Raw genomic sequence first — 23,655 nt, 5'->3', positions numbered from 1 at the left:
AAATTATCTGGTAGCGGCTCGTCCCAGTTGACTCCTTTCCGCCAAATCTCTCTCATTAACAATTTGGCAGTCACCATGTAGCAGCTCAGGAATCCAATCGGGTCAAACATGGACATGACCAGGCTTAGGAACTGCCTCTTGGTAGGGACGCGTTCCCCTGTCATCACGATTCTCGGGACTCGATGATATTTGATGCCGAACTTTAAGTCATATGTAGCCGGCTGCCAGTACATTCCTAGTACCTTCTCCTCAGCTTCGGTCCATCTGACGCTAGCGATCGATTCAAGTGGGTTCAACACTCTGACCACACTTGCCGAACTGGAAGTAAATCGACACAAGCCAAATCCTGCATCTGCATGAATTTCTCTCACCCGTGTGGAAACGGCGATAGCTTCTTCTTCACTGGTGAAACTGTCGACGTAGTCGTCCACGTAGTCGTATTCCTTGATGGCCAGGGCTGCTCGCGGGTCCGTGCTGCTGTACTGCGAGGCATTCACGGTCTTCACATAGTCCGCTGAACATGGTGAGCAAGCTGCTCCGAACGTCATCACTTGCATCTCGTATACGTCCGGCTCCCGCTGGTCATCTCCGTTCCTTCACAGGAACCTCTGGGAATCTCTATCCTGTGGCTGCATCAGTACCTGATGAAACATCTCCTTGATGTCTGCACAAACCCGAACTGCTCCTTCCTGAAAATGGAAGAGCACTGCCGTGACTGACTGTGCCGGCTTTACTCCGAAATTCTCGATCTCGAAATAATCGCTGTGTCCATCTTCTCCAGAAGATTATCCTGGGGCACGGCTAGGAGGCACGAACTCCTAAGCGGTGAGCTCACCTTTCCGCTCACCGGTCCATACACCACCCATCCAAGTGCGGTGGCTGCTGCAAATGGTCCTCCAGATCCATAGCAGTCCAATTAGGATCCTCAGCGTCGCATTGATGTACGGCTTCACAGGCAGGCGCGCATTCGCCTTCACTGCCTTTACATCATGCCGACGCAGGCTCTGCATCGGAAGGTTCAAATTGGCTACTCCGTACACGTTCTTCAGCCCATGGTGCTTTGGTTTGCCCGCTGCACCGATCTGCACGCTTACCACTTTCGTGTGCCCTTTGGCAGATTTCCCACCAAACCATTGCACGTTCAGTTGGCAACTCTGGCCTTTCAGGTTCAGGCTGCGGATGAGTTCGTCGTCGATAAGCGTGACAGACGATCCTTCATCCAGCAGTGCATAGGTGTCGACCTGTGTATTCTCCCCGTACAACGTCACGGGTAGAATCCGGAATAGCAGGTGGCATCCAATCGAATCAACGCAGCTCAGGTTCCGGTGCGTCAAATCGTGGCGGTCACACGTCGATCGCCTTTCCTCCTGCTCACGCCCCGCGTCTATAACTGCGGCTGACGTGGGACGGCTCCTCTCGTTGGAATCCACTGGTCGTGGCATTTCACTCCATTTGCTGCTGCTTCTCTGGTCGCTCCTGCGGCCTCCCTCTGCGACGTACGGCTGTCTAGAATGTCCAGGTGACTCGTGTAGAAGGTAGTGATGCCTCATTTGACATCCGTGGACGTTGGATCCGCGGCTCTTCCTGCAGAACCGGGACATGTGTCCGGGCTCCAGACACGAGAAGCATAGCCTCAACTTCCTCGCTGACTCGATCCGCGTCGTCGTAGAAACGCCGTTGAATTCCTTGCAGTCCCTGATCTGGTGTTGTCCCTCGCATATAGGGCAACATCTGGGGCGGTCGGCATACCGCTCCTCCTCGCGAACACTATTCGCGTGCAGGATCCTTCGCTTCGGTTGATCCTTGGCTCCAACGTCCGTGACAGTGCACACCAGTCTTGCGAATTCATGAAGCCATTCGCTCAGGTGCACCACTGTCGGATACGGTTGTATACGGTGCGTGCCTCGCCCAGTCCAACCTCTTGCTCAGCGGCAACTTGGCGACCAGCTCCTCCATTAGGGTTGGGTTCCCTAGGTGCTGGCTGCCGATCGTGGTTGACTGCAGGAACGCTGCCAGGTTGCTCACCTTCGTTGCGAACGGGACGATCTTTGCGATGTTGGCCTCCTGAATTGGCTGCACATCGCGCACGCTATCCAGTTGGCTACGGATGAGTAGCTCCGGACGTCCATACCGAAATTGAAGCTGCTCCATAACGGCTTCTACGTTGCTGGGATGGATGAGCAACGACTTCACTGTCTCTCGGGCGTCGCCTTACAGGGCTTTCACTAGCTGCTGGTTGTTTTCCAGTTGTGTACACCGGTAGGCTGCCGTTGTCTCCGTGAACGCGCACAGGAATATTGGCCATTCCTCTGGCTGAACCTCGAAGTCGGGAAGATCAGGCAATCTACGTGGCGTCCATCCAGGTATGCTCGCCGTCGCCACTTCATATGGCAGGTGCGATGGTGCAGATACCTCCAAATTGTGTGTCGGCTCCCGTGGCGGATGGACATAACCTAGCCCAGGCTGCGCCTCAATTGTGGCGGCAAACTTGCACTCAATTGTGCCGGCAACTGCAGCGATGACGTCACTCCAAGCTCCGTTTGCATCATTCCACTCAAACATGGCGGTGTATTCGCCGCACTGCTCACTCCAACGCCGCGTGCCCCGATTCCAACGGGATTCCTGCCGGCCTCTGCTTGTCCTCCACTTACCCTTGCCTTTTCCAGCTCCGACTCGAGACGTGCAATCCTTTCCATCAGGGCCGCCACATGTACAGTTGTGGGGTCTCTAATCTGCCCCGTTGCTTCGGGCTGCAGGTTACTTGCCGCTTTCCTGGCGGCTGTTCCACTTTCCTTCGGAGTCTGTGGCCGCTGCCGATCACCAGCCACACTCGCAGAGCTTGCCGGGGTGCAAGTTGCTGTGGCCGTGGTGGTCGCAGTTGCGGGAACACCCGAGGCTTCCAGCCTGGGGCTCCGCCGGGGCGAATGCTTCGTGGGCATAATCTTGCAGAGTGCGAATAAAAGAAAATGTCGCCGCTTGGCCGATCACAGGGAATGCCTTTAAACACTTCAAAACACTAGTGCTGGACAACAGTTGGAGTTCTGTGTTGTTGATGGTTTTATTCTGGAAGAGTTACATTAATTACTTATCTTTACAACTACTTATTCTTTAACCTACCGCAGTTTCTCTTCCCTCTTATCGTGATGGCGCAAATCGGTCTAATTCCGCCAAATTGTTTCCCTCTGTTTACCTTTTTTTAGTGGGACCAAGTAACCTAAACTTAAATACCAAAGCTATCGATACAAATAATACTGCGGCGCTGAGTTTAAACTTAACTAACTATCGATAACCCTAATCCGTTCCGCGACATCCTCACCCCCGTGAAGCAGCCGCATTCACCACATCCAGGACAGCTAACTTCGAAGCGGGACGCATTACAGTCTTGGCTCGATCGTTTGTCCGCACTGCCGCTCGACGAGGTACTCCATCTCTCCCGGTGAACACCTCTTCCACGACGCCTCGTTTCCACTCCCTTCGTGGTATGGCAGGATCACAGATAAACACCAGGTCTCCTCGACGAATTGGCTCGACGTGCTTGCACCATCTCTCCCTGCGCACAAGTGTAGGCAGGTACTCATGCACCCATCTCTTCCAGAAACGATCCCGCATCATCCTCGCTATGCGCCACTGCTTCCTGGTAGCGCATCTCACGAACTCCTGTCCGTCATCCTTGGGAAGGTCTGGAACATCGGGTGCTCCCTTCAGCAAGTCGTTGGGTGTCAGTGGAGCCTCCTGGTCCACCGTCACTGGTAGATGAGTGAGCGGACGAGAGATTACTATGCTCTCCGCCTCAATCAGCAGGTTCTCCAGTACGTGCTCCTTGGGCGCAAGTTCCTTCATCGTGTGCGTCAGCTCCTTCTTCACGCACTGCACCATCCTTTCCCAGGCGCCACCCTCAGCTGGGTTCGCCGGGCAATTGAAGATCCATTCGGCTCCTTTGGACGACAGCTCGCCCTGAATCTGTACAGGCTCGAACACTTCGCTGAACCTCCTGGCTTCGCGGTCGGCTCCAACAAAGTTCTTTCCATTGTTGCTCCTAATCCTGACGACGGGTCCACGTCGGCTCATAAAGTTCCTCATAGCGATTATGCAGGAATCGATGGACAAATCGTCAGCCATCTCGAAGTGGATAGCTCTTGTGGTTAGACACGTAAACAGTGCCACCCACCTCTTCTCCGTGCGTCGTCCAACCGTCACAAATAGCGGTCCAAAATAGTCCAATCCGGTAAACTTAAAGGGCCATCCGTGGGCTTCCAGCCGGTCCTCTGGTAGGGAACCCATCTCGGGCTGAGTTGGTCGTGCCCTTCGCAGCTTGCAAACGTTGCATTTGCTCACTACCCTTCGTAGCAGTCTCCGTAAGTTCGTAATCCAGAACTTCTGCCGGATCGCTCCGATGGTTGCCTCCGTGTTTTGGTGGCACATCCTCTCGTGGTGATGCTGCACGATCACAGTATGATCGGTCGACGTGCGCTGTATGGCACACACGTCGCGACATCGATCCTTCGTATCCATCGTATCGTAGTCTACGGCACCGTCGAATAAATCTGAGCACCCATGCAGTGCTCCTCAACAGTCGATTGTAGTTCGAGAATCTCTGCAGGGATATGAAGTTTACCATGACCAAGGCAAACTCACATTTCATTTCCTCTTCGTCGGGCGTCGGAGGGATCCACCCCTCGCTCGATCTTGGCCAGCTTTTCTCTGCTCCTCGTAGAAATGGTGGACCACTTAGCCATCGCGAACCGATGCTCAGGTCCACTGCCTTGCGCCACCTCGTCGCGTCTTCTGCCACGTTTTTGCTAGAGGGAATCCATCCGATTACCGACGAACTGCTTGTATCTCCGGTGGGTGCTGCTTATCCAGTGCAACACAGTCTTAGAGTCCGTCCATAATACGCAGCTGCTCATCGCCACACCGTGCTTTTGCTTGACGGTGTCCATCAGTCTCGTGCCCAATGCTTGTTCCAGTCGCGGGATAGATATAGTCCTCATCGGAGCGCAATTCGTCTTGGAGCTTATGAAATGCGCCTGCACGTCTCCGTTCTCGTAAGTAGCGCGTCAATAGGCCGCTGCTGCGAACGCCGACTGACTGGAGTCCACGAAGATGTGCAGCTGTAGCATCCGCACGCGTCCACCGCTGAAGTAGTGAGAAAGCGCGGACATCGGAACTCTTCGATTTTGCTCATTTCTTGCCGCCAATCCTCAAAGGCTGCGGCCAAATTATCTGGTAGCGGCTCGTCCCAGTTGACTCCTTTCCGCCAAATCTCTCTCATTAACAATTTGGCAGTCACCATGTAGCAGCTCAGGAATCCAATCGGGTCAAACATGGACATGACCAGGCTTAGGAACTGCCTCTTGGTAGGGACGCGTTCCCCTGTCATCACGATTCTCGGGACTCGATGATATTTGATGCCGAACTTTAAGTCATATGTAGCCGGCTGCCAGTACATTCCTAGTACCTTCTCCTCAGCTTCGGTCCATCTGACGCTAGCAATCGATTCACGTGGGTTCAACACTCTGACCACACTTGCCGAACTGGAAGTAAATCGACACAAGCCAAATCCTGCATCTGCATGAATTTCTCTCACCCGTGTGGAAACGGCGATAGCTTCTTCTTCACTGGTGAAACTGTCGACGTAGTCGTCCACGTAGTCGTATTCCTTGATGGCCAGGGCTGCTCGCGGGTCCGTGCTGCTGTACTGCGAGGCATTCACGGTCTTCACATAGTCCGCTGAACATGGTGAGCAAGCTGCTCCGAACGTCATCACTTGCATCTCGTATACGTCCGGCTCCCGCTGGTCATCTCCGTTCCTTCACAGGAACCTCTGGGAATCTCTATCCTGTGGCTGCATCAGTACCTGATGAAACATCTCCTTGATGTCTGCACAAACCCGAACTGCTCCTTCCTGAAAATGGAAGAGCACTGCCGTGACTGACTGTGCCGGCTTTACTCCGAAATTCTCGATCTCGAAATAATCGCTGTGTCCCTCTTCTCCAGAAGATTATCCTGGGGCACGGCTAGGAGGCACGAACTCCTAAGCGGTGAGCTCACCTTTCCGCTCACCGGTCCATACACCACCCATCCAAGTGCGGTGGCTGCTGCAAATGGTCCTCCAGATCCATAGCAGTCCAATTAGGATCCTCAGCGTCGCATTGATGTACGGCTTCACAGGCAGGCGCGCATTCGCCTTCACTGCCTTTACATCATGCCGACGCAGGCTCTGCATCGGAAGGTTCAAATTGGCTACTCCGTACACGTTCTTCAGCCCATGGTGCTTTGGTTTGCCCGCTGCACCGATCTGCACGCTTACCACTTTCGTGTGCCCTTTGGCAGATTTCCCACCAAACCATTGCACGTTCAGTTGGCAACTCTGGCCTTTCAGGTTCAGGCTGCGGATGAGTTCGTCGTCGATAAGCGTGACAGACGATCCTTCATCCAGCAGTGCATAGGTGTCGACCTGTGTATTCTCCCCGTACAACGTCACGGGTAGAATCCGGAATAGCAGGTGGCATCCAATCGAATCAACGCAGCTCAGGTTCCGGTGCGTCAAATCGTGGCGGTCACACGTCGATCGCCTTTCCTCCTGCTCACGCCCCGCGTCTATAACTGCGGCTGACGTGGGACGGCTCCTCTCGTTGGAATCCACTGGTCGTGGCATTTCACTCCATTTGCTGCTGCTTCTCTGGTCGCTCCTGCGGCCTCCCTCTGCGACGTACGGCTGTCTAGAATGTCCAGGTGACTCGTGTAGAAGGTAGTGATGCCTCATTTGGCATCCGTGGACGTTGGATCCGCGGCTCTTCCTGCAGAACCGGGACATGTGTCCGGGCTCCAGACACGAGAAGCTTAGCCTCAACTTCCTCGCTGACTCGATCCGCGTCGTCGTAGAAACGCCGTTGAATTCCTTGCAGTCCCTGATCTGGTGTTGTCCCTCGCATATAGGGCAACATCTGGGGCGGTCGGCATACCGCTCCTCCTCGCGAACACTATTCGCGTGCAGGATCCTTCGCTTCGGTTGATCCTTGGCTCCAACGTCCGTGACAGTGCACACCAGTCTTGCGAATTCATGAAGCCATTCGCTCAGGTGCACCACTGTCGGATACGGTTGTATACGGTGCGTGCCTCGCCCAGTCCAACCTCTTGCTCAGCGGCAACTTGGCGACCAGCTCCTCCATTAGGGTTGGGTTCCCTAGGTGCTGGCTGCCGATCGTGGTTGACTGCAGGAACGCTGCCAGGTTGCTCACCTTCGTTGCGAACGGGACGATCTTTGCGATGTTGGCCTCCTGAATTGGCTGCACATCGCGCACGCTATCCAGTTGGCTACGGATGAGTAGCTCCGGACGTCCATACCGAAATTGAAGCTGCTCCATAACGGCTTCTACGTTGCTGGGATGGATGAGCAACGACTTCACTGTCTCTCGGGCGTCGCCTTACAGGGCTTTCACTAGCTGCTGGTTGTTTTCCAGTTGTGTACACCGGTAGGCTGCCGTTGTCTCCGTGAACGCGCACAGGAATATTGGCCATTCCTCTGGCTGAACCTCGAAGTCGGGAAGATCAGGCAATCTACGTGGCGTCCATCCAGGTATGCTCGCCGTCGCCACTTCATATGGCAGGTGCGATGGTGCAGATACCTCCAAATTGTGTGTCGGCTCCCGTGGCGGATGGACATAACCTAGCCCAGGCTGCGCCTCAATTGTGGCGGCAAACTTGCACTCAATTGTGCCGGCAACTGCAGCGATGACGTCACTCCAAGCTCCGTTTGCATCATTCCACTCAAACATGGCGGTGTATTCGCCGCACTGCTCACTCCAACGCCGCGTGCCCCGATTCCAACGGGATTCCTGCCGGCCTCTGCTTGTCCTCCACTTACCCTTGCCTTTTCCAGCTCCGACTCGAGACGTGCAATCCTTTCCATCAGGGCCGCCACATGTACAGTTGTGGGGTCTCTAATCTGCCCCGTTGCTTCGGGCTGCAGGTTACTTGCCGCTTTCCTGGCGGCTGTTCCACTTTCCTTCGGAGTCTGTGGCCGCTGCCGATCACCAGCCACACTCGCAGAGCTTGCCGGGGTGCAAGTTGCTGTGGCCGTGGTGGTCGCAGTTGCGGGAACACCCGAGGCTTCCAGCCTGGGGCTCCGCCGGGGCGAATGCTTCGTGGGCATAATCTTGCAGAGTGCGAATAAAAGAAAATGTCGCCGCTTGGCCGATCACAGGGAATGCCTTTAAACACTTCAAAACACTAGTGCTGGACAACAGTTGGAGTTCTGTGTTGTTGATGGTTTTATTCTGGAAGAGTTACATTAATTACTTATCTTTACAACTACTTATTCTTTAACCTACCGCAGTTTCTCTTCCCTCTTATCGTGATGGCGCAAATCGGTCTAATTCCGCCAAATTGTTTCCCTCTGTTTACCTTTTTTTAGTGGGACCAAGTAACCTAAACTTAAATACCAAAGCTATCGATACAAATAATACTGCGGCGCTGAGTTTAAACTTAACTAACTATCGATAACCCTAATCCGTTCCGCGACAGCTTCCATATAACTGATTGATCGGAAATTCCATAACGTCGTTGTTAAGGAAAGGAAGAGACTTTCCATGCATTCTAATATGGGCAAAATAATTCGATATGCCAAATTTCATAAGGATCAGCCGACTAGATACCATCTAATTATATAAGATGCGTGTCGCCACCTAGCCGACTGCGACTCAACTGCAAAAAATATAAACTTCGGCTCCGCCCGAAGTTAGCTTTCCTTTCTTGTTATTATTATTATTAGTAGTAGTAAAAAAAGAATTAAGCATATGTTTGAGAATTTTTTTCTAAAATTTTTTCAATCGCAAATCGCGGTAAAGATTTGGAACCTTTTTGAGTCCCTTAAGACCAAATAATAGAAAATTCTTTCGTACTAATTCAATGCGTTCTTTATAAACCGCTTACAAGGAACTCGAAATCGAATCGTACTCGAACCGTACGCTAAAATAGGTCAGAGCACGGATATATAAAGCTTTTAGCAAGGACACCCTTAGATTTATTAAGTTTCAAGTCTAATGGGACGCTCAGATCATTAATCTATGTTAATTTGCTGCTGAGACTCGATCGATAAAATTACATAAGTTTGCATTATAATCCATTACGATTTAAATCATTAGCTTTTGAATATTATCTAAATTAAATATAATCTAAATGATCCCTTTTTGAATATTATCTAAATTGTACTAATGTTTTTATAGGACAGAAGAAAAATTAAAATGAAGACAAACTGAAGGTTAAAGTGTAATGAACCGAGATGGCTTTCTTGAGGAACTGCAAGTTATAGCACGGACTAAGCAGAAATATTAATTTTAGAATTTTTTTTTTTATTTTACTCGTTGTATTCTTTCCAAGTACCTGGAAATCCACGTCAGAGGGTGTAAAGCTTTACTAAAGTCCGTGTAAATAACATTTGTGAGGAAACCCTTTCGGAAGTAAATAACAAACTACGTGTATTTGAATAATTTTTTTATGGTGAAGCAACGTGCTTCCATGGTGAATAGATTGATCTACAAAGGTGTTGCAAATTAGGATAAATAAATTGTTCAAATTGGAGTAATGTTTATATAGGACAGAAGAAGAATTAAAATGAAGACAAACTGAAGTGTAAAGAGTAATGAACCGAAATGGCTTTCTTGAGGCACTGGAAGAAATAGCACGTACAAAGCAGAAATATAAATTTTTAAAAATAACTCGTTGTGTTTTTTCCAAGTACCTGGAAATCCACGTCAGAGGGTGTAAAGCTTTACTAAAGTCCGTGTAAATAACAGTTGTGAGGAAACCCTTTCGGAAGTAAATAACAAACTACGTGTATTTCAATAATTTTGTTATGGTGGAGCAACGTGTTGCCATGGTGAAATGATTGATCTACAAAGGGTTTGCAAATTAGGATTAATACATTTTTCGAATATATTTGGAATTGCTGACAATTTAGTGATACCTCTATAGTTTTTATGCAAAGAATTTGTATGCAAAGGAATTATTAACATTGTTCAGTTACCGAGCGATTTCGGGAGCTTTATTTAATGTTCTAAATATTGGATTAAATAAAAACAAGTACAGTTAGATTTATAGGTACTAATACAATTTATTTTATTGTTTTGGGTTTATAAAAATGACGTATGTACATATGTGACTGCGAAGGGTTTTGTCAGGTCTGGCTTACTGAAACTAGAAGGAGGCCCTCAGTGCAGTGCATTCAGAAAGGAGGCGGTGGACAGATCCCTCACCAGCTCTAAATGGACGGCCTTTGTCATGAAACAAATGAAGACGCTGATGTAACATTTTATGGGAGCCTTGTTGCGAACCTCCAACCTATTTCGGTTTATCTTCCCCCAATCGGCCAATACTGAGAACGTATCATCGCCAATAACGATCGAGGTCCAGCGTGCAGGTTCTGCTCATGAAAGCTAAGGATTATGTTTTGCGTTGCTAGATGGCTCCTGGGAAAAATTACTGGGTGACGACCATCGTAATGCAAGGATGAGTTCTTGAGACGCCCGTCTACTCGATGCAATCCAAATTAATTCAAAAAGGGGGATAACGAAGCAAGCGAAATGGAGTCGGCAACCTTTGTCTGCAACGTCCTTATTTCATCACCCAAATGAGCGCGCTAAACTGCCCACAAAAGGAAAGGAGAAAGGAGATAGCATATTTGGATGTCACCACGAGATCTGTACACAGCGAAGCTCTAAAGCTGGCTTCTCGATTACTATCGTCACAGGCCAGTGCTCATGTGTCTTTAAAAGATAGAAAGATAAGCACCTGACGCCATAAACTGGATCCGATCAACTCAGTAGGAAGGGCTCCACGAGACAAGATATCAGCTGGATTTTTCAACGTAGGCACATAACGCCACTCCATGGAACTCGTAAGATTTTGGATGGTTGACACACGGTTAACGATAAAAACATTAAGCCTGGCAGGCTCATCTCGAATCCACGATAACACAATTGAAGAGTCGCACCAACAAAAATACTTCCCTTTGTAAGCGCCTAGACTGTGAACCTCTGCCATCATTCTCGAAAACAACTCAGCTCCAGCCAGCTCTAACTTCGGCACAGTTAACGTCTTAGGAGGCGATACTCTAGACTTCGCACATAGAAGGCGGCTCTCAGCCCCTGGCGACCTGGAAATTATGTAGACACATGCTCCGTAGGCTTCAATGCTGGCGTCACAGAATCCATGAATCTCCACGAGTGCTCTAGACAAAAGCGCCAGCCGAGGAAATTCTGCACGTTGGATGTGACTGAAGCTCCGGCAGATCTCCTGCCACTCGGATGAAAGAAAGATGCTCTCGGCACAGCTTCTGCAAGAATATTTTGGCCTTAGTAACAACTGGACCAACAAGGCCCAGAGGATTGTATAACCGCGCTTTTGATGATAGGACAGGACGTCGAGACGGCTTTGAAGCAAACTGAGGAGCAGAAAACGAAAGCAGCAGCTGATCAGTGGAAGTAGATAAGACTCCCGATCCTCTTTAGGCACGCCATCCAACACGCTAGAGATATTAGAGCACCATTTGGAGTTGGAGCTGCCACCAGAAATAAGACCGATGCCACCATCGACGTAAAAATCTCGAAGCAATATTTCGAATCCCACTGGAAAGTCTTCAATCTCGTGCTTAGCCAATTGGTCCATTGTTCGCACAGATAGATAGGACGCCGGCTTTGTTCCATATGTAACAGTGTCCAATTTATATGTTTGCCGCTCTTCCAGAGGTGAATCTCGTCACAAAATGCACCGCACTTAGCTGTCGGACGAAGCCATCCTCACACAACGGTACATCTTACAAATGTCGCCAGTCAGCACTACCGGATGCGAACGAATCATCAGCACGATGTAAAAAAGCTTAGGTTGGATGACCGGCCCAGCCATGAAGATGTCATTCAAAGAATAACCGGAGATGGTAACAGTAGAACCGTCAAACACCACTCTACATTTCCCTCTCCAACGACTGGAAACGAAGTGACTCTCGCAATCCAGTTCTTCCTTTTCCACGCCTTCACAATCGGATCGGTGGAGGTTTCCACTTCCCAGAACTGTCGAAGAAGTTGATCGAGCCGCTCATATAAAGGGGCCTGTGGGCAGTCCCAACCGCTCAGCAGCCATGAGAACCTTACCATCGTCCGGGCCTCCGACTCCACAAACAATCCAACCGAGCCGAGTTTTTTTGGATGGAGGCCAAACCAGGAGACAGATGAATTAGCCCCACACAAAGCAGCTCGTAAAATAATCCAGCTCCAATAAGCAAATCAACTGGCTGAGGCTGGTGAAAATGAGGATCCGCTAGCTTAACATTGGCGGGAATTTTGGACTGATGGTCAGTGATGTTGGAGGCTATGATTGCGGTTAATTGCGCAGAGTAGTCAGAGCATTGGGATTGCAAGCTGACTTGCACAGAAAACACATCAGTAGAGAACCCTGCGCCTCCTATACCGGATACAGTCACCGGATCTTCCGCAGCTGCAGCTGGTCCGCCAGCCTTGAATGACTAGATGCACCTGCGAGCCAGAATCGAGAAGCGATCGGCAAGGCAGTAGATCTCCGGAGCGGTTCCTAACCAGAATATAGGCAGTGGTTAGGAACACCACATCACCAAATTGATCCTTAGCGACGAGAGAATTGACGGCGGCGGACGCTGAACCAGAAACAGCGTCGCTCGATGTGGAAACCTCGGGAGAGGGGTGTTGGCCTTGAGCTGGCGAATTGCCACCAAAATGCAGCAAACTATGGTGTCTGCGTCCACACGCACTGCAGCTTGACGCATTGCAATGCCGAGATAGGTGCCCAGATCCAAGGCACTTAGTCTGCATGGAATTGGCTATTTATTCGGCTGGTATTAAAAACTATTAATAGCATAACAGTAACATTTTAGAGACAAATCTTCAAACGAAATCGGAAGAGCACTTCAGCGTTGTTTCAAAACACCTGGATAGACTGAACAAAATATATTAGACATACCATATCCAAAGCAGCAAAGGCTTACAAGTTAAACCTGATGATCCGCTCCGTGACATACTGTATGCCCCACGACAGCAAATCTTCCTGTCAATAATATATTTAATATATTTAACAAGAAAAAAAACATTACAGCTCTTTATGACCGAGATAGAGCCAGAGTGTGAAAAACCATCTAAAAACTAAGTACATCCTATTTATGAACTGAAATACCTTCTACACCGATGGATTACAGTGGAAGATATACAATTTTCCAATGAAGTCCAAAAACTGGTAAGAGTATGGACCCACCAGAAGGTAATATTCACTTTGCTTAGCTTGCGGACACAATCATTGCCATACAAACATAGCGGATCCCAGTGCCGGAAACTTTGGAAGACACCACACTGTTAACTACTGAGGCTACTGGTAATACAAAAAGCTCAAGAGTCAAATGCAGCACGTCATAGAAGCACTTTCTCAAAAAACACACCAATTGGTTTTGTACAATCCAAAACCACATCGGAAGTATTCTTCGTCGAAGATCTCTTCATTGGGTTTTCCAAACACGGCTGAAATTTCATACGCCAGAGCCCTAATAACATTACTTGAGGACATGACTTAAGTCGTGACTCACATGACAGGAAGCTCTACTGGAAGTAACATCCTCCGCCGGAGTATATGTATAAATTACGCCCATCTGTACAATATAAAGTCGCAGATGTAAGAAAGAAATTAAGTTTAGAAGCTGGAGTTGAAAATCGAAAATGATTGAAATGTTATTTTAAATCGGATTGTATGGGCTACCTCACAGAGTTTGTAATAACGTACCACCCAATTCATATATTCAACGTGAATACCTGCGAGCTTGCAAGGCGTACTTAAAGAATGAAAATTTGGGCCGTCTCGTCTAGTCAACGCTTTTGTAACAAGAGAGCCAAGAGGAAAACCGATGACACCGATTCCGGATTTCTGTCATCGTTTGGGCAAATTTATCCGATCTGCCAAATTCCAAAAGGATCGGCCGTCTATATCCTATAGCTTCCATATAACTGATTAATCATAAATGCCATAACTTGGTTGTTTTTCAAGTTAGAAGGATGGGAGTTTCAATGGATTCCTCCATTGATTACTACATATGGTGTTTATAAAAATTTAATTTTCTGTTTATAAAAATCAATCTTCTAAAAAAAAAATGTTGGAAACAGCCCCAAGCATCTTTTAAAATAGCCATGTTTTGCCATCCACCTAGCTTAAACAACAACTAAGTTTCCGATCATTCAGTTATATAAGGTTGTCAAATATCTCCCTTCCGCCTTTTTGTCTTTTGAATTTCGCGGCTATGTACAAAGCGCTACAGAGCTCGTATCTGGCAATACTATACATAATTTGAAAGGTCTTGACATAACCTACAAAACGACGCTATGCATGGTTTGGATATTGCGTTCAACAGTTATAGACGTGTAAACATGGAGTTCACTAACGCCGAAATTCGCGCTATTTTAAAGTTTTCCTTCGTTAAAGGCAAATCCGCTAGAGAAACGTTCCGTGAGATTAATGGTGTTTTGGGGGATGGTACTCTATCACTTCGAACCGCGGAGGAATGGTTTCGACGATTCAGAGCCGGTGAAAACAACACCATGGATAAGCCAGCCGGCGGAAGACCTGTGACGACAAATACCGATCAAATCATGGAATGCATCGAGTTAGACCGACATGTGGCATCTCGTGACATCGCCCAGGAGATGGGAGTTAGTCACCAAACCATTTTAAACCATCTGCAGAAGGCTAGATACAAAAAAAAGCTTGATGTTTGGGTGCCGCATGATTTGACGCAAAAAAACCTTCTGGACCGAATCAACGCCTGCGATATGCTGCTGAAACGGAACCCATTCTTGAAGCGGATGGTGACTGGCGACGAAAAATGGATCACATACGATCACATCAAGCGAAAACGGTCGTGGTCGAAGGCCGGTGAATCGTCCCAAACAGTGGCCAAGCCGGGATTGACGGCCAGGAAGGTTTTGCTGTGTGTTTGGTGGGATTGGAAGGGAATCATCCACTATGAGCTGCTCCCATATGGCCAGACGCTTAATTCTACCATCTACTGCGAACAACTGGACCGCTTGAAGCAGGCGATCGACCAGAAGCGTCCAGAATTGGCCAACAGGAAGGGTGTAGTGTTCCACCAGGACAACGCCACACCACACACTTCGTTGATGACTCGTCAGAAGCTACGGGACCTCGGATGGGAGGTTTTATCGCATCCACCATATAGCCCGGACATAGCGCCAAGTGATTACCACCTGTTCCTGTCTATGGCGAACGCCCTTGGTGGTGTAAAGTTGAACTCAAAAGAGGCTTGTGAAAAGTGGCTGTCCGAGTTCTTCGCAAATAAGGAGGGGGGCTTCTACGAGGGAAGTATTATGAAGTTGCCGTCTAGATGGAAACAGATTATCGAACAAAACGGCGCATATTTGAACTAAATCCGATCACTGTAACACTTTTTATAAAGCATTGAATAAAGAGCCAAAAAGCGGAAGGGAGATATTTGACAACCTTATATGAGAGCTATAGGATATAGTCGGCTGATTCTTATGAAATTTTGTAGATAATAGCAGATATGTAGGCAAAAATAAAATGAGTGGAAAGGCCCAACCCTCTAACTTTAAATACACTAAAGTTATGGCATTTCCGACTTATCAGTTATATGGCAGCTATAGGATATAGTCGACCGATCGACCGTTTCGATTTACATATATACCGCGAGTGAAGGAAAAAGGGATGTGTGTTAAGTTTGATAGCTTTAAACCTCAGAGACTCGATTTACGCGTGAACCGTTAAACCCTTTCGAGTAATGATTCTTAAAAAAAACTTTGTTTTGCATACTTTTTTATGTTTTGGAATAAATAACTCAACTCCAGTTTACTCCTTAGCTAATTAGAGCTCCATGTTAAAACAAAAATTTTATCATATTAATCTTGCCCGACCCAGAAACTACATGACATCTATGTATATAATTTATATTTTTCTTATTTATATTTATTTGTTATTTAAATATAAATGGTATGTTTAATGTTACCTGGTTAGCTCTAGCTGCCAGATGCAATGAAGATTCTCCGGGATCCGGGTTGTGCTGTAGCAAGAATATATAACTGTTCATGCGAAAAGGGAATTTTTTAGTACTTACATATATTTGCCGTGTATGTCTGACCCAAAAATCGACCCTCCCGATTATATATAATATGCGTCTAAAACTAGCTTTTTTTTTTGTTTGAATTTTATTTATTTGTTAGATATTCTCAATTATTGAAACTAACAAAAAATTTATAAAATGTAATTTAGAATTTTAAGGAATTATGCTTTTTCTTTATCATTGGCCTCAATATTAGGTGTGTTGGATATTTAAATTCTTTGAATACAACTGAATGTGGTCTAGTTGTAGTGTGTAAGTGACTCATGTCGGGTGCCACTTTTTAAATTGCTTTTATTTCTTGAATCTTCTCTTTACAAGACTAATACATAATATATAAAAAAAATATATTATTATTTACTTCTATTAAAAACTAAAATTCAAATTGAATGGAATAGAGTTAAATGGACCTAAAACCTCAATTGGGAAGTCAGTTGGGAGGTGCAAAAAGTTAATATACAAACTCTAAGGAGCCCGGCCGACCCTTCGGTTTCTATAACCGGGCACTGGCTGATAGGCGCACAAGCAGTATGGCTCTCGGTGCTCTACAACGACTACTGCAGGAGCTGCTGCAGGGACGAGAAGGAGGAGGTTATGTACCTCCTATGCCACTGCCCAGCATTAGGCTTAAGCTCTAGACTCTAGTAGACTTAAGCTCTTTGGAGCCGCTATACTTGCGGACATAGGCGACCTCGGAGAGATCTCTTCGCGCGGACTGATAGTCTTCATCAGGACAGCTGAGGAAAGGCATACAGGCCCGGTATACTGTCCCCACTAAACTGGAAGGTGGCGGGTAAAAACCTACTGCGGGCCTTATAGAGTGACTGCAAAATCAATGCGTACGTGGACGATGTTATCACCTTTGTAGCGAAATTTTCGCAAACGCTGGGCTACCTTATGACCCAGAAGCTGGGAATGTTCTCAGAATGGGCACATAAGAACGGGCTTGGAGTTGATCCATCCAAGATAGAGCTCGTTCTGGTTATACGGAAGTGCCAAAGACCAAGTCTTAAGCTTCATAAGCTGCTAGGGGAATTTTTATTCCTGAATAGTAGTGTGAAATACCTAGGAATCCCACTAGACAGAAAACAGGACTGGAAGCTCAATACCGTAGATAACGCCACTTAAGCGGCAATTGAGCTCTATACCTCCGCAAAGCGTTAGGCCTAAAATGGGGGAATGACTCCGAAGATAGTCAGATGATTATACACGGCGATCATTAGACCAATTCTATTTAACGGAGTTGTAGTCTGGTGGCCTGCCCTGGATAATTCTTTATATAAGTAGGTCGCAGCGCGTCGCGGAGGTCTGCATCACAGTGGCAGGACTAGTTTGGTCATAGCAGGTACGGATTACTGTATCTCCGTCGATCAGACCATCATAAATAAGACGCCATCCCCTCTAGGGAGAAGTGGGATGCGCAAACTCCGGGACCAGAGGGTTCCCTTCATATCTACACACATGGATCAAAGCTCAATGGCTAGGTGGCGGTTTCTTTTGTGAACGTGTGTCTTAATGAGCCATTCAGACTCCCCGACCACTGCAGTTTCCTCCAGGCGGAAGTAATAGCCATTAAGGAAGGGCTTAAATCCCCAGCACTAATGGGCAATCAGGATACCATATATATATTTTCTGACAGTCAAGCAGCACTTAAGGCACTTGACGACTTCTCATCCAACTCTAGGACAGTCAATGATTGGCGCAGATCTCTTAACGAGATGGCGGAGCAGAATGACATTCACCTCATATGGGTACCCAAATACTACTATTTAGCTAATTGCAGGCTCAAATGCAGGGAATTCGTCGACCTGGCAGACGTTAGGAAATGAAGGAATCTCCGGACGTGTAAAACCTCGCGTTGGATCTGGCCCACTTGCTGAGGCAAAAGGTCGGCGAGACTCATCGCCCTCAACATGACCGATTGTACTGGCTAATCGGCGCACACGCAGCTCGTCTGTCAGTGCCCTACAACGTCTACTGCAGGGACGAGGAAAAAGAGGAAACGGTTAGGCACCTCTGATGCCACAGCCCGGCACTTGAGCGTTGCAGACTGAAACTCTTTGGATGCCCTGAACTGGCGGACCTCAGCGATCTCACTGAGATCTCTCCGCGCGGCGTGGTAGCCTTCATTCGAGGCCTTAACCTAACCTGACCTAACTCAAGTGGGAACTGCTGCAGCTGGTAAATTTATTTCCAAAAGCCAAAGTGGTCTGCTGCGACGTCGAGCCCTCGAACGAACACACAAACTCAGCCATGCTGACTTATCACTTTGCGCCGGAAAAAAGTGCGCTGGATTTGGCCGTTTTTAAATTTAACCATAAGCCAGGATATTTTATGACTTCCCTACCTTCACCGTCTGAGTGAACGTAACCTGGACTACATTCAATGGTTCGGAGAAGAGATCAACACCAATCGAATGCATCAGGTGGTAATATTGTAGAAGCAATATGTTGTAATACGTATCCCTCCTTCTTTCCATGACATCACGGATCTGCGTAACAATCTTATATAAATAAATTATATAGCCTGGAGTTCCTGAATTTTATATACAAAAAAATAAAATACCATTTTTCAAAATTTTTGTTTTTATGAAAAAAATGTTAAGTATTTCGGTTAATATAAATAAAGTATTTTTGTTAATAAAAATTTCAATTTACTTCTTTAAAATATTAGGCAAAATTTTAATTATTTCATGAATATGTATCATATCATTCGCCAAACAGAAATGTTAAAAAGACTTTTATTAAAACATTAAATTTAAATAAATCAAATTACAATTGCGAAAAAATTCCTTGTTGTCAACCATTAATTGCGTTCAAACGTTCCCAGATGTTTTGCACATTCTATTGAATAGTAAATCTCTTCTATCATGGGCTGGTATGTACCCTTCCTAGATTTGCGTAGTCGATATTATTATTTTGTCTCTATAATAACCAAAAAAATAAGTAAAATTACGTAGAAAAAAAATAACATGTTCTTACCATATCCTCGGAAATTTATTTCATCCCTCTTCTAGATAACATCGCAACTTTCTAGATAACATCGGTGTAATACAGAAAAGTAAAAAGAAGATTGATGGAAAAAATTATTCACCATTGACTGTTAAGAAAGGATATAAGCAAGTTTGAATAATTATTCTCGGTACATATCTCGTACTTTTCCCATTAAAGATAAATTCGACAGAAAAAGTTTAATTTAAGCATAAAAATAAATTAAAACATAAAAGGAAACCTTACTTCAGGCGAACTTGAAGTTGATATACTTTTGAATTAAGTGTCAGATTAAAATGTGTATATGGATTGGATATATATCGTATAAAGTTGGATGGTCCTTATGAAGATTTGCATAATTATATCTTCTTGTAAAAGTCAGATAAGAAATATCTTGACAAGGTAAAATAACTACGTCAAAAAAATCTGAATTAAATTTTGCTTGCGAAAAATACATAGTGACAAATTTCAACATAAGACAAAATAAAATAAAAAAATAACCATAAAAAACTTATTAATGTGAAAAAAAATTTAAAAAAAAACAAAACTCTTATTTTACTGTAAACACAATAACAACTTGACAACAAAAATGGCACAATCAAATATCGCCGCAGCGCAGTGGGCAATTTAATTAATAACTTCTAAACTAAAATAGAGGTTTTCAGTCGGTTATTTTTCACTGATCAGAAAAAAAATCCTAGAATTTTTTTAAGTTAAAAAAATTTTTTGTTAATTAAAATAGAAAAAATTTTTTTTTTATTTTTTTTTTTAAACTAAATTTTTTTTTAAAAACATAAAATTTTTTTTTACTTTTATTGTATTTAAACTTCAATTAACATAACATAACATAACATAAATAAACTTTATCTAAAAAAGGCCAGAATGTTATTCGTAATCAACAGAGAGAGGCATATCCAGATGTTTTATTAGAAGCAAACTCTTAACATTATCATCCATAATAATTTTTTTTGTAGAGGAAATTACAGACCCATTTGACAATGACGTTATCAAGGGGTCGGAAGAAATTAATAAGGCATTTAATACATCTTCCATGGTATTTTTCCAGCAATTTTTCCTTGTATTGCTCTCTCCTACATTTCGGAAGTCCTTGTTCCTGGCTTCAAGAGCTTCCTCGGACATCATACCAATTGGAAGGCAAAAATGGCTTATAATATCTGATCCATGAATTAAAATTCTGTGAACAAAAGATGGCATATACATAAAACCAGGGATATGATTTTACAAACAATTCGGCAGTTTCCAATGCGTAAGACCGGAATGCATCCGAATTTATTTCGTGGCAGGATGCTAGTGTTCGTAAGACTATGTATTAAATTATAGCTTACTCCTGTTATACGAGCAGCCAAATTTGGTTGTTCGAAAAACCTTTCTTGCAGTGTTTCCATAATTCGTACTACCAGCAGTAGCAATTGGTATATATACCAGCAAATGCATCTCTTCCCTCAGCTTCTGCTAAATAATTCTTTTATTTTCATCGACAACATCTTTTTCAACACCACGAGCTTGCCACTTTTGAATCGGAATTCTATACGCAATGTGCAAAACACACTTGAAAAACCTAATCCAGGCGTGAAGACTTGATAACCCATATTCAAAGAGGTTTTCATTAATAGACAAGTTCTTCACCAAATTCATATCGTTCATATTCTTAGGAGTTGCCTTACATATTCCGCATGTTTGCGAAGAAGATTCTGATATGACACTGAACGTTTTGCCATCAAGCATGGTCAAATGGAATTGGTGAGTTCGATTGCAGTCGTCGCATGCAGACGTGTTTTTTATTGTGCTCCGGGAAAAAATATTCAATAAAATCATAAAAGTGCAGTGACTGCTCTAAGAAATCTACAATAACGCGAAAAGACGCTTTTTGCGATGAAATCGCTAATGTTTATATTGATTAATTAATTAATTAATTAATATAAAACACAACACTTAAAACTCAAACTAAATCAACCTCGACTGCAATGAGTTCAAACGACGTTCGCACACAACGTCAACGTGAGCTAGACGAGAGACGGCTCTCAGTACAAAGAAACAACGCGTACTTCTCTTTTAAAGCAACCGAAAACCATGCAAGCTCCGATCAAGCTCGGTCAATTACCCCCAACTTGACCGAATTCTTAAACGTAGAGAGCGAGAGAGCGCGTTCCTGCTCCCCCTCGATACCATCGATGTCTCTGCAGCCAAAGAGTGCAGTAACTAGCACCTCAATTTCTTTGACAACGTCAACAGTAACAACAACAACAACCGCAACTGTATCGACAGCGCGTTTAACGACGTCATCAGCTAGCAGCGCAAATAGTAATACGTCCGCGCTGCCCGAAAACTTAAACAAAAACAAAAACAATGACTATATTAAGCCGGCTGTGCAGACTGGCATGGATCGCTACATCCAAATCAAAAGGAAGCTGAGCCCCCTGAATTCCAAACGCAAAATAACCCGTGGCAATACTAGCCTAGTAGCAAAAGAAACGCCCATTAACTCAAACCGATTTAAAATCTTGGCAGACGCCGATGAGGTTGAGGCGGTCGAATCCACTGAAGTTGGGAAAAGGAAGCCAAAACCTCCGCCTATCTATATACGCGAAAAAAGTTCCAACGTTCTTGTCAACAAAATTATTGAGCTTATTGGTAAGGATAACTTCCACATAATACCCCTTGTAAAGGGCAACATTCAAGAAACAAAAGTTCAAATGAAGTCTGAAGATAACTATAGAGTATTATCAAAATATCTTACCGAGAATAAAAAGAACTTTTACACGTACCAGCTAAAAAGCAGCAAGGGCCTGCAAGTCGTACTTAAGGGCATAGAGCCCGAAGTAACGCCTGCAGAGATAAAAAAGGCGCTACAGGAGAAGGGTTTTAGCGCCAAGACAGTCTTTAATATCCATAACAGGGATAGAAAGCCGCAGCCACTCTTTAAGGTTGAGCTTGAACCAGAAACCAAGCTCCTGAAGAAATACGAAGTGCACCCAATATACAATCTTCAGTACCTGCTGCACCGCAGAATTACAGTTGAGGAACCGCACAAACGCAATGGCCCGGTACAATGTGCGAACTGCCAGGAATATGGCCATACAAGGTCATACTGTAAACTGCGCCCGGTGTGTGTAGTTTGCGGAGAGCTTCATGACTCCGCACACTGCCCAGCGAGCAAAGATGACAGCAACTCGAAAAAGTGCGGCAACTGCGGTGGCAATCACACTGCTAATTATAGAGGATGCCCAGTCTATAAGGAGCTGAAAAGTCGCATCCACCAGAAAGGAATAGCTGCCCGCACCCAAAATGGACAGTTCACGGCGTCCAGATCAAACCCTGAAGTCTTCTTCTCGACTGCAGCCAGATCCTCACTAGGACCCATTAACGTTGACAAAAATGTGACATACGCAAGCGCCTTAAAATCAGGACCGGCGACACCTGCCTCAAGAAGCTCATTTCTGCAATCAGCATATCAAGAACCGAACACGGCTCAGCAACATCAACCAACAGAGCAGCCAAAAAGCAACTTTGAAGCTATGATATGCAGCCTACAACAAAGCCTGACGGAATTTATGTCGTTTATGCGCACAACTATGCAAGATTTAATGCGAAACCAAAATCTATTGATTCAAATGCTGGTTTCACAACAATCCAAATAATGGCTTTCCTACGGATATCTACGTGGAACGCTAACGGCGTTTCGCAACATAAACTTGAGCTAGCTCAATTCCTACTCGACAATCACATCGATGTAATGCTGCTTTCGGAAACACACCTCACAAACAAATACAATTCTAATCAGAAGCCGCATAAAGCACCATTATCAAAACAAATTTGCTAAAAACTACCTACAGGCCACATCTATAAATATACAACTAAATACTGGCAACCAACTTACACTAGCCGCCGTATACTGCCCCCCTCGCTTCAATATAGCTGAAGATGAGTTTATGCAGTTTTTCAACACACTTGGAGACCACTTCATAGCAGCAGGAGACTACAATGCCAAGCACACACACTGGGGATCCCGTCTCGTGACTCCAAAAGGGAAGCAGCTCTATAATGCAATTATCAAAGCCAAGAACAAGCTCGACTATGTTTCTTCTGGCACACCAACATACTGGCCGGCAGACCCAAGGAAACTACCAGATTTAATAGACTTTGCGATTACCAAAAACATCCCTAAAAATCTGATAAGCGCCAATTGCCTATCGGATCTTTCATCTGATCACTCGCCTGTCCTGTTTACTCTACTGCGACATCCAGGAACATTGGAACAACCATTAAAATTGACCTCACAGAAAACCAATTGGGTCAAGTACAGAAAATATATCAGCTCACACATTGAGCTAAGTCCTCATCTCCACGATGAAGCCAACGTAGACAGCTTTGTTAATTCACTTGAGTCTGTACTCGTCTCTGCAGCTCGAGCTTCAACATCGCAAACTATAAATACACAAAGCAATAAAAAGACAAATCTGCAAATCGAACAGCTCGTCCTCGAAA

General features: G+C 45.5%; 3 protein-coding genes across 7 annotated transcripts in view; all 3 read right to left on the bottom strand.

The window, feature by feature from the left end:
* Positions 1-1,922: 1,922 nt before the first annotated feature.
* LOC123257762 lies at positions 1,923-4,518 on the bottom strand. The gene is made up of 2 exons (XM_044717741.1): positions 3,118-4,518; positions 1,923-3,063 (listed from the first exon to the last, which is right to left on the bottom strand). Exon 1 carries the CDS (start codon positions 4,510-4,512, stop codon positions 3,313-3,315), a length of 1,200 nt encoding a protein of 399 aa, XP_044573676.1. The 5' UTR covers positions 4,513-4,518; the 3' UTR covers positions 1,923-3,063; positions 3,118-3,312.
* A 1,488-nt stretch (positions 4,519-6,006) lies between these two features.
* Positions 6,007-8,516, bottom strand: LOC123257763. Its single transcript, XM_044717742.1, has 2 exons — positions 8,334-8,516; positions 6,007-8,279 (listed from the first exon to the last, which is right to left on the bottom strand). The coding sequence occupies exon 2, from the start codon at positions 6,815-6,817 to the stop codon at positions 6,035-6,037; it is 783 nt and encodes a 260-aa protein (XP_044573677.1). The 5' UTR covers positions 6,818-8,279; positions 8,334-8,516; the 3' UTR covers positions 6,007-6,034.
* A 10,351-nt stretch (positions 8,517-18,867) lies between these two features.
* The window catches only part of LOC6506034 (ankyrin-3), a 69,463-nt gene continuing 64,675 nt past the window's right edge, over positions 18,868-23,655 (bottom strand). For 3 of the 5 annotated variants that reach the window (XM_044717739.1, XM_044717738.1, XM_014904238.3), the window contains 2 exons: positions 19,141-19,191; positions 18,868-19,083 (listed from right to left, as the gene is read on the bottom strand). In XM_044717739.1, the coding sequence (XP_044573674.1) occupies positions 19,172-19,191 (20 nt within the window). In that variant the 3' untranslated portion in view covers positions 18,868-19,083; positions 19,141-19,171. Of the gene's footprint in view, positions 19,084-19,140; positions 19,259-20,137; positions 20,345-23,655 lie in introns of all 5 variants that reach the window. The other 2 variants (XR_004311328.2, XR_006507868.1) reach the window with 2 other exon arrangements.

Source organism: Drosophila ananassae (assembly GCF_017639315.1).
Source record: "Drosophila ananassae strain 14024-0371.13 chromosome 4 unlocalized genomic scaffold, ASM1763931v2 tig00000061, whole genome shotgun sequence".
Classification (NCBI taxonomy): domain Eukaryota; kingdom Metazoa; phylum Arthropoda; class Insecta; order Diptera; family Drosophilidae; genus Drosophila; species Drosophila ananassae.
Note: the sequence above shows the minus strand (reverse complement) of the source record. Positions and strands in the feature narration are given on the sequence as shown.